The 11,046-nt window shown below is 43.0% G+C and overlaps 1 protein-coding gene, 1 long non-coding RNA gene and 1 other non-coding gene across 3 annotated transcripts; all 3 read right to left on the reverse strand.

The window, feature by feature from the left end:
- Window positions 1-350: 350 nt before the first annotated feature.
- Window positions 351-1,726, reverse strand: LOC121054470 (uncharacterized protein At5g39865-like). Its single transcript, XM_040524314.1, has one exon. The coding sequence runs from the start codon at window positions 1,551-1,553 to the stop codon at window positions 792-794; it is 762 nt and encodes a 253-aa protein (XP_040380248.1). The 5' UTR covers window positions 1,554-1,726; the 3' UTR covers window positions 351-791.
- Window positions 1,727-5,999: 4,273 nt separating this feature from the next.
- LOC107304216 lies at window positions 6,000-9,032 on the reverse strand. Its single transcript, XR_001550245.2, has 3 exons — window positions 8,576-9,032; window positions 6,521-6,578; window positions 6,000-6,442 (listed from the first exon to the last, which is right to left on the reverse strand). It is a non-coding gene; the product is annotated as an uncharacterized LOC107304216 (long non-coding RNA).
- Window positions 9,033-9,267: 235 nt separating this feature from the next.
- TRNAG-UCC lies at window positions 9,268-9,339 on the reverse strand. Its single transcript has one exon. It is a non-coding gene; the product is annotated as a tRNA-Gly (tRNA).
- Between the last annotated feature and the right edge of the window lie 1,707 nt (window positions 9,340-11,046).

The following is an 11,046-nucleotide window of genomic DNA, read 5'->3' on the forward strand; positions in this document are numbered from 1 at the left end:
CTCCGCACGCACGCGCGCGCGCCCGCGCGGCCCAGCCAGCCAGCCAAAAAAAAAAACTCACTCTGACCGTGCGCCGCGTCGCCCATCGCGCATGCCGCCGCGTGGTTCCGGCTTCCGGGCGCCACGAGCGTGGCGTAGCGCGGTTGGCCGACAAGCCCACCGAACCGAACAGTCGCACTCTCGCCGCGCTCCCAGATCGCACAAAAGTTCGATGATGTAACGCCGAATCCCACACTACACGACTTGTCCATGGGATAGATTGCAAGCAGGAGCAGCCGCCGACGGGCTCTTTCCTCACGCCACCTGCACCGGTCACCGGTGCACCCCCACGCGTATAGCGTGCCGTATCCATTGGCACCGGCTCCGGACGCAGTGAGGCAGGGATCCCATGGCTCGAAGACTTGAAATATACTAGTAGTATACTGCGTACGAAGTCAGACAACCAGATGTATAAACTGTGATGTAATGGCTGCAAGGTTGACGATTAACCAAGAGCAGAAACCAAAGATTAATCTCTTGTAAAAACTAAGTTGTAATCCAAGGCTGGAGGGCAGCTAAATTGAACTCCACAGCCTCATCTGTAACTGACTAATAGGAGTGAAACGGTACTCCACTGCTCACTAATCACTAACGAGAGTAATGACTAATGCTAGAGTAATTGACAGGTCAATGTCACACGGATGGGTGGGCGATCTTGATCTCTCCCCATTGTTTGATGAGAAGAAAGTTTGAAGTCGAAATGGGTTGAATGGTTGGAGGGGAGCCACCGCCACACGGATCTTGGATCTGGATCAGGTGGTCGGGAAGCTGCAGTCCGGGCACCGGACGAGACCGTTCTCGTTGCAGATGGCGCAGGCGCGGAAGCCGCCGCCGCCCTTGTGGCTGTACCGCTTGTGGCTCCCGTCGCAGCTGCCGCACAGCACGTAGCGCTCGCCGGCGCAGCGCCCGCAGGTGGTGGGGGCCGGGGACGCGGCCGCGATGATGCTGCGGAGCTCGCCGGACTCGTGGAGGCGGCGGACCTCCTCGGCGCCGCCGAGGTGACGGCCGTTGACGAACACCTGGGGGAGGGTCACGCGGTGGCCACGGTGGGGGAGCAGCGCGGCGAGCTCGGGGAGGAAGGCCGGGTCCATGGAGAGGTCGCGCTCGTCGACGGCGGCGTGGAGCCCCCGCAGGATGGCGCGCACGGCGCGGCAGTCCTCGTAGGTGCCGCGGACGACGCGGAGGGAGGTGAAGTAGAGCACCACCCGCGCCCCCTCGCACCCGGGGACGGCCGCGTGCGCCTGCTGCCCCGCCGACTGGAGGCTCCGGAGGACGCGCAGCGCGCAGGCGGCGACGCGGACGCGGTGGAAGACGCGCGGCGGCGGGGAGGGGAACGGCGCGGCGTGCGGCGGGTGGGCCCCCTCCGGCACGAGCAGGGACTGGAGATCCTTGAGGGAGGGGGACGAGAAGGACAGGCGCTTGGAGGCGGCGACGAGCGCGGTGGAGCTGGAGTCGGCGGCGGCGGCGGCGGACTTGGTCTTGGACGAGCGCGTCCTCACCCAGGACGGCCACATGGGGGCCGGGCGCGGCGGCGGTGGCGAGACGAGACTGGAGGGGGAGGGAGGAGGAAGACGGCGGAGTGGGGTTTCTCCGCTTCGCTTTGCGTACTCGCGGTGTTCGCCTTGCCGGTTTTTGTGGCTGCGGGAAGGCCTGGGTTTTACGGCGCTATCGTACGGTGGCTCGTGAAATTTCAGCCCAAGCCGCATGCGAACAAAACTGTTGCCAGGGTTGCACTACTTATATTCTTTCCATGTAAATTAGAAATTGTAATAGAATAAGTTTCTCTTAAATTATACTTTTGTGCGTATTTTGCTTAAGCTAAAATTTATATTCATATTTAAGAACATCAATAAATAATTTGATTTTATACAAGTAATTTCTGCGGATCTTAACGAGATTCTATTCGTTTATTAGATCGTATTCATGGTTGTTATTTAATTGCTTGATACGTCTAAATATAAATATATAACTTTTATACATATAAGTTAGGTAAAACTATTATCATGTTTGAGATATTTCGCTTTAACGTCGTTGTCGTTTATATAAGTCTACTCTTCAGTGAGGATTATTGATTTCTAGAGTATGCTCCATCGATCGTTATCCAAGTGATCGTAGATAGAAACTTGGGGTATATATATATATATGTATAACCATATCATAATTATTTATTCATGTCTATCCAATATAGCTAAAATCCGTTGGCATGTTTTAACGAGGGTATCTCATTACGATTTAGTTTCCATATCTTGGTGCGTAATTATATCATATTTATCCATTGGATAACCGAAGGCATATGACACTCCACTATCTATACTGTTTTGCGATATTGTGACTGCTTAAATATGTTATTTTTTAGGTTCTATAATTTTTTTAATCTAATTACCTGTCCAATATAACTAAAATTCATTGTCATGTTTGACAAGAAACTTCTAAATTGCTTGTGTGTGATGTTGCTTGGCTCAAGCCTAGCCTTGAGCGACCACTTGCTAATAATTATATTGTGTTAATTGTCTAGAGAACAACAACAAAATGAGAAGTGCATGTAGTATGATGGTGGTGAAGTTACAGGTTCACCCATTAGGATTTAAACCATGGTGTCAACAAAGGAGCATACTCAAATATGCTTCTATAGATTTAGTGAGGTTAAGATTTGTCATAAGTCCTAGGCTGCCTTCGACGTGGGGAACAAGGGGTTCGTTATCCGACACGGAAAACGTAGTAATAGATTAATACATGATTAATTAATTATTAATTATTAAAAAATATAAAAAAGATTAATATGATTTTTAAAGCAACTTTCCTATAGAAAATTTTCGCAAAAATACATCATTTAACAGTTCAGGAAGCGTGTGCGGGAAAAACGAGAGAATCTAGGATAAGATAAGTTACAGCCGAACGCGGCCTTAAGTCTTTTTTGTAATCTTAAGACGCTCATTCCATTTGAGCATGTGTTAAAGTACATCTTTATGCATATGTACATGTATGTGCATGTGGGTCTTCAGTCTAAAAATGGATTACTTGGGTCTGCTCTACCTACATGGAAAGAAAACAATATTGATTCAATATTTTGTTGCTTATGGGTCATTTTTGTGGAATATGGATATCTCACGACCAGGGTATGTAAAACCGCGATAATTGTAATGGTTATCATGATAATCATGTGTGACTTGGGTAAAGCAATGGTAGGGTTTGCCAAATTTCGTAAGATTTTGATTTTTTCTAAAAAAAAGTTGGTAAAGAATCTAAAAAAAATTTGTGGTGATAGTTCTTGGTTTTAGAAACTTGTGGTGAATAATTTCTTTCAAAAATAACACATGTATAAGGGAATTATGGTTCGAAAGCAGGTTGTATTTGAATGAATGAGTAAAAACTAGAGATGTCACAACTGTTCACCCTGGCCATTCTTTTAACTAGTCAAGAAAACCACGTTTACCAGGAGATATACATAAAAAAAATGCACGATTATAGGTGGATTCTTATTATTATCGGTATGTATATATCACGATTACCGATATTGGTTGTGCCACCATGACTATTGGTTAATGTATCGCACAATTTTCATACCTAAACCTCTGAGACTCCATTGAATTTTTTGGATTCAAATTTGAGCATTTGTTGTGTGATTATCGGTGATAATCTCCATATCGCTAGGGTGACGGTCTCGGCCTAGGAAACGGTTTTGCAAATCCTGCTCACTACCTCACGAGGGCCTGAAAATAAAAAGTCTATATTACATCCCTAGAACTATAGTTCCAATCTACTTTTACTGTCTCAACCACAAAACAGGTATAAAACCACCCTCAAATTATCAATGAGGTTTTAGCTCGAGCTCCCATCCGATGAGTCCCACACAAGCTCAAGCTTGACCTTGCATTCTCACACGTGAAAGACAACAGTTGCCGATAGACCCCACCACTCTTCCGGGGCTAAACATTCTAACTCCTCCTGAAAGAGCACCATTGGTGTGCTTCAGAAGAATATCCTGGAGAGCTCCATTAGCGCGTTCATACTCTTAATCTTTCTCCTATTTTCTCTTTTCTTCGTTGTCCTTCCAATCTTTCTCCTCTTTAGTGAGCCCATGTCACAATCTACGTGAATTGACATAAGCCTCCCAGTCTGGCACCGCCCATCTTCTTCATCATCTGTGTCCATGTCCACCACACAACCTCCTTGTTCTCTCTATCACCACATCGTTTCCACCATTAACAACCCAATACTAGGTACAAAGTCTGCATATTCCCTCCCCCTCCCTCGTCTACTCTTCTCTGCAGGTGAGGTCCATGTATCTCAATCTCCGTGCTCATCGATGGGGTAGCAACAATGTTGTGAATAGTAGGTATGGAAGATTGGAGAGCACACTGATCGTTGCAAAGCATTATCAGTATAGGCATCAAGGCGAGAAGTCATACAGAGAAGAAGAGTTGGGCTAAGAGAAGGAGAAAGAAAGGTGAGAGATAAGAAAGAAGGAAGAAAGGTGGACCCACTATTTTTTCATGTCATTGATACATAGGCCCTATTGTTTTCATTACTTTTCATTGGTGCAATTTTCATTTCATTGGTGCAATTTTCATGTAAGTCAACACTAGTGGATCAAATCAATATGCTATGTCAGACAAAACCATTGTCAAAACTCCTCAAGGAGGCAAAATGAGTCGATGTTGACAGATGAGGGTGGTGACGTATCCGGTTTTGCATATAAGAGAGTAAGGGCTTGTTTAGTTTGTAAAATTTTTTTGCAAAAACATCACATCAAATTTTTAGACACATTTGAAGTATTAAACGTAGTCTAATTATAAAACAAATTTCAGATTTCGCCTGAAAACCATGAGATAAATCTTTTGAGTCTAATTAATACGTCATTAGCATATATTGGTTACTGTAGCATTTATGGCTAATCATGTTCTAATTAGGCTCAAGATTCGTCAGACGATTTTTCCCATAACTGTGTAATTAGTTTTAATGTTTATGTATATTTAATGTTTAATTTAGGTGTCTAAAAATTTGATGTGATGTTTTTGGAAAAAGTTTTTGGAAACTAAACAGGGCCTAAAATCAGATTTGGGCTATACTGCAGGGACACAAAATGGACTTTTTTCGCCTAAAAATGATATCACGGAGCACAGACCCACAGGCACACTCGGATTGGCCCAGTATATGCAAACAAAGCCCCTACACCGTTTGTCACGCACTTTCCCTTCTGCCCCTAATATGCGGATAGGCCCATGCCAGAAGCAAAGCCGCGAAGGCCGGCCCACCTCCCAACATGTGTTTTTCTCTTGGGTTCGTCTACTGCGCAGTTGACTGAAATTTTTAGATCTGTCAGTCAAAGTCAAATCTGTGGATCGTTGGACGGAAATCCAACGGCACCAATGCAAACAAAGAAAATATAGCCTTTGGACACAAAAGGAGATAGTGGGCCGTTCACACCCAAAAAAGGATTGATTTTCGAGTCAGCTTAATGGGCTGCGGATCTATTTTGCTTTGAGGCTGTTTGTGTTTTGGGCAGGGTTTCTAAGCTTTTTGGGCTTTGCGACTATTTGTATGGTTTACACGTTTGGGCTGGTAGGCAAACTGCGGCCCATAAAGCTTGTTTTGGGCCTTGTACTCGCCTCAGGAGCATACCACACATTTTTTCGTATACGTATAATTGTTGCATTTGTTCTCCTTTTAATTTTTTTATTCAAGCCTAGACACACGTCACGATTTACTGAAAGCAAAAAAAGTCACGATTTACTGAAAGCAAAAAAAATGAATAGCTTCACATATTAATTGTTGATGATCTCACTTGAATTTTTTAGAACTATAGGGGGCAAACTAGGTTCCATTTTACTAAAACAAAGCAATTCCAGTCCATTTTGTTTCTCCAAATCAACAGTAAAGTCAAGATAGTTTACAGCCTCACACTTATTGAGTTAGCGGGCAGGTAGAATTTCTGTTAAGCTACGAACAAACACATGGAGTAGGCAAAAAACAAGGAATTTCCAGCAATTTGTGCCGCAAAATACAAGGAATTCCTATTATTATGTAGTTGCCTGATACTCCATTTTATACAATATAAGCAGCCATCCGTTTTTACACAATATAAGCAGCCCTCCGTAATCTTCAAAACTTTGAACACAACACTGAATTTTCCATGTCCAATTTGCTGAAAATCAAGTATGTAACCAAAACCAACACAAAATTGAAGAGTGTAACCTGAATTACACATATAAATGACATATTCAGAGCATAGCTCAATCTCATCAAAGAGACACGGTTGATTGGGAGACATAGGCACCTCTCTTGTGAAAACTAGATTTCTTCAACTCCTGTTCCTCTGAATCATCTAAGCCATCAAACTGGACTAGAGCAATCCACTTGCTGTCAAAAATGACAGTGGAGCCGAAGCCTTTGCGGGAACAAACTGGAAGAACCGACACACATTCAATTACACATAGAATAAACATGGGGATCACATATAGCTAGGGGAGTGAAATTCCACCTCTTGTATCTCTTGCTGCTGCAGACTTCTCTAGAGAATTGGCGCAATGGATATTCGCCTGTAGATCACAAGCAAAACAGTCCAAAAAATCAGCAGAAAGAAGAGTAGATGCGAATAGCAGCAAACAACACACACCTGGATTTTGTGCTAACACAAAATGCTTCCCAAAAACATATAAAAACTATTGTTGCACTTAATTTATACTGAAGTTGCAGTTCATTTGTACTAAAGTTGATTATTTGCATATTATGCAATTATAGGCTAAACTATGTATGTGCAAGTTCAATGTTAGATTAGATTCTGGTAGATTAGATCTCATGACAAAAATTCCCCACCTAGGTACAAAATTATGATAGAATGACACAAAGCAATCCAAGATAAAAAATTCTAGCTCAACCAGAATCATGAAATCTATTATTGCACTTAATTTATATTGAAGTTGCGCTTTGTTTATGTTAAAGTTGCATATTTTCATATTTTGCAACTATAGGTTAAGCTATATGTGAATTTAGCATATATATTGTGTAAGTATAGGTGACCGATAGTTCAGAAAAAGAAATCAGAGAGTTGATAAAATAGCAAAATTTATATCAGACATGGACAAAGTGAACAAAACTCCTCCAACAAAATTACCCTTCCAGCTGCAAAATTTCCCATTATGTATAGACAAAATTAACAAAGATCATAATGTTTTAAGTTACTCGCAAGCTATCTTTGAGCCATGAGCAGTTCACTAAAAAATTGCGGTCAAACGTGCAAACCACACAAATAGTCGAACAAAATTGCAAGTCATCGTAAAAATGTTCACAAGAGTTCTCATTATTCAGGAATGCAAAGTTGCCCCTCATTTGTTAGTAAATAGTAAGATGTACTTCATTTATACCAAAGTTGCACCTCATTTGTATAGGAGTTGCACATTCCGATTATGCAAATTTGGAGTAAACTTCGTGCAACTTTAGTCTACACATTATGCAAGTATAGGTGATTGATTAGTTTAAGGGGTTAACCAGAATTGCAACCAAAGATTTTAATTTCACTTATGGTGCAACTGTCCAAAACAGTGGCAAATAAATTAGTAGAGAACAAACAAAAAAACTAAAAACAGAAGACATAAAAACCAAATGATTTACACAAACACAAGCAAGATATACTCTATTTCCCAAAATTTAGTATTGTAAGATGGTTTAGCCAATCAATTAATCATTAGCCACCCTTAACATTTTTTCAGCTTTCATACCACTCAAACATGATAGAACTCTATTGTACATGCCATAGGAACACAAACAAAACCCGCATATACTCTAGGTGCGGGTGGAAAAGCTTTCACCCTTAGAATTTTGTTACTGCTGGTGCAAAAGCTAATCCTGGCATTTTTAGAAAAGAGCTAGGTAACAAAACAAAGAAGCAAAACCTGGTTTAGGATAGTTTATAAAACAAAATCTTGCCAGGAAACGTGTCTTTGCGAGTGACAGAACTGCATATATTCTCTCTCTGCTGCCAACTGTTATGCTTTTGTTGCACCTAGTAGTTTCAGGAATTTGACTCGAGAATTAGCATCATGTTTTCTATTATTTACAGAGAACATCAACAAAATTTAGACATATTAATATTACACAACTCCAGTATATCCATTGTGCAAAATTTGCGGTATAACCATGCAAGTTAGCAACAAAATTTACGGAGAAAACAAAGCAATACAAAGCTTCAGATCCACTAGTAGCTGTAACTTTCCTCAAACAAATTTTCTAATTAATTGAACAGATTGGTAAATTGATAGAGAAATATTATAGTTCAAGCCATCAAACTGCCCCCAAATTCGTAGGATGACTCAAGAGATGTAATATAACAATATGCTCACGCCTATCAGCTAAGAATGAACAAACAATCATGGATCCAAGTTTGGGTCACTAAATTTCTTAGCTCTAAGGTTACATAAAAACAACAAATTCGGTCATGATGTTTATATTGCAAAATTAGTTGATTGGCAGAACAAAATCGATACAAAAGAATAATGCATGCAGCAGCAAAAACGAAAATAAAAAATGTAGCATCTACCTCACCAAATGGCAAATCAGTGATACTCCATGGATGGCCTGGGAGGCAGCGGCGCCACCGAAGCCATGGGTTTGGGAGTGGTGGTGGGCCAGTGGTGTTGATGACGGGGGCAAAGCGGGGCGAAGGGATGGAGGAGGCCACGCCGCGGGAGGCCGGGTGTCGGCATGGTCGGGCGATGGCGCACGCAGGAGTTGGAGAATCGAAGGTAACCTAGGTTGTGGAGGAGGGCGATTTCACTAGAGTGGAGACGACTCATCGGAGATTCGTCGGAGATGGCATCCCCTCACTTCTGCTGTTGGTGCTATCATCTAATCCCGTGGCCTAGAGAAGATAAAGGGAGAGAGAGGATGGGTGGTGGTGCTATCATCTAATCCCGTGGCCTAGAGAAGATAAAGGGAGAGAGAGGATGGGTGGTGGTGCTATCATCTAATCCCGTGGCCTAGAGAAGATAAAGGGAGAGAGAGGATGGGTGGTGCAGTGGTGCTAATGGGCTGGGCTTACTAGGACAGGTTACGTCTCCTGCCTGATTTAAGTACCAATCTTAATACAGATTATTAACAGATCACGGCTCAGTCGTCTGCAGAATAGCAAGGACAGGCTACGTCTCTGTAGAATAGCAAAGGCGTTTTCTCTTTCACAACTCAAGAGAGTTTTAAAAGAAAAAATGTTTATGAAACAGTTGTAACGAGAAATGCGTTCGCCGGGAGTCGAACCCGGGTCTATTGCTTGGAAGGCAATTATCCTAACCGTTGGACTACGAACGCCTGCACGGGAAATGCGTTGATCTACGACTTTATCATCGTAGCTAATCGCTGGCTCTCTGCGAGCGAAAGCAGGCAGAGCAGGAGGGGGAGAGGAGAGGACAGGAAAGCGCACCGAGCGAGCAACATCGCCATCTGCATCCGCGCGCTACAGTAGAAACGGGGGCTACTCCTGCCTGCCACTGCCGATCCGACGAGGCAACACATCGCCATCTCGCGGTTTTTAGGATCTCTCCTTTTCCGCGGATGCCGCACACCCCAAAAACCAAAAGCAGCGCGAAGAAAATAAAACCCGGCAGGGGAGGGGGTGCAAAAGCTAAGCAAGCACGTACGCACGCAGCTTTGGAATATTGTAGCCTTTCACTGTTCCAGAAAAGGATTTAGGCCGCCTGAAATTCCCCCTCCATCCCTCCCTCCCTCCCACCGCTTAATCTGCGCCGTACTTTTACCGTTGTATAATGCTAAATCTCTATGTATACATGTATTGGCAACTGCCATGTTTTTGGCTAGCTTTTGATAGCTGCTCCTCTCAGATCGTTCAATCATTCATGCAGAACTGGACGCCGGTATGCAGTGCGATGCTGCTGTGTGTTTGTTCCCTGGCCTGCAGCTGGCCACTGTGTTGTGATTCCGATCAAATAGTTCATCGGCGTCTGGGAGCATCACTTGCCTGGCGAAAGTGTGCACTCCTCCTGCTGATCTGCCAACGATTGATTTGGCAACGACGACAGACGACCGTCCAGATCAAGGCTTCTGCAAGACGATTAACCGGTTTTGTGTAGCAAGAAGCGCTGTGAACGCATGCTGGATGCATCAGTAGATCCATGAGATCTTCCTGTCCCCAGTCAATTATTTGTTGCCTTCTTTTTTTTCGACACACCCTAACCCAATACTGGTACACCTGGCACTATTCCGAGATTCTAATCGATGGGAAGGGTGGTGCCCGAGTTGGTTTAGCTATTTGAAGCTGTGTACAAGGTTGAACATTTCGACGGGAATATATAAGCTTAGGTCGATCGATGGCCGCGAGCGGAACACTTTAGTTTGCTTTATTTTTGAGCAGATTGTGAGTGCCAAAGTACTTTTTTTATACTAGGGTATTCAGCTATATATTGTCATTGGTCGTTGGGCGATAAGATCATGTGATGTGACCTGGAAGAAACTCACACACTGATTAATAGCCCCACACGCTTACACACACAATCTGGACCCGATCTAGAAAGGTAACGGCGATTAGCACCTGTGTTGTCGTTGTAGAGCGAGTTGTTGCTGGAGATCGATCTGTCTCGTATCCTCGCCAGTAGTACAGTCGATCTCAGTATATCCTAGTTTAATGTCGATCAACTTAATTGGTTGGTGTCGTACTTTTGGGCTATCAATATATACATGCATGGAGATGAATTTCTATCCCTCCGTTGGATATCCACTCCCTTTTTATTTCATCTAGTCATTAATTTTTACAAATATGCATTAAATTCAACTTGTACAAGTTATAGCAAAAATAATAAATTAAATTGAAACTATATAAGCACATTCACAGTTAAATGTGTTACAACTTGTAGAAGTGATTTGAAATTTACGTGTTTATGGAATTATACATCTCATATTAATCTATCTTATCATTTTTTTAAAAAAATCAATAACTATTAGGTGACATGTAAGCATGGAGTGGATATCCAACTTCAACCGAGTGGAAAAATATACTTTTCT

The sequence above is a fragment of the Oryza brachyantha genome, chromosome 5 (genome assembly GCF_000231095.2).
Source record: "Oryza brachyantha chromosome 5, ObraRS2, whole genome shotgun sequence".
Taxonomy (NCBI): domain Eukaryota; kingdom Viridiplantae; phylum Streptophyta; class Magnoliopsida; order Poales; family Poaceae; genus Oryza; species Oryza brachyantha.

Coding starts and splice junctions, on each gene's coding strand:
- LOC121054470 (XM_040524314.1), bottom strand. CDS start 1,553: ATGTGGCCGTCCTGGGTGAGGACGCGCTCGTCCAAGACCAAGTCCGCC.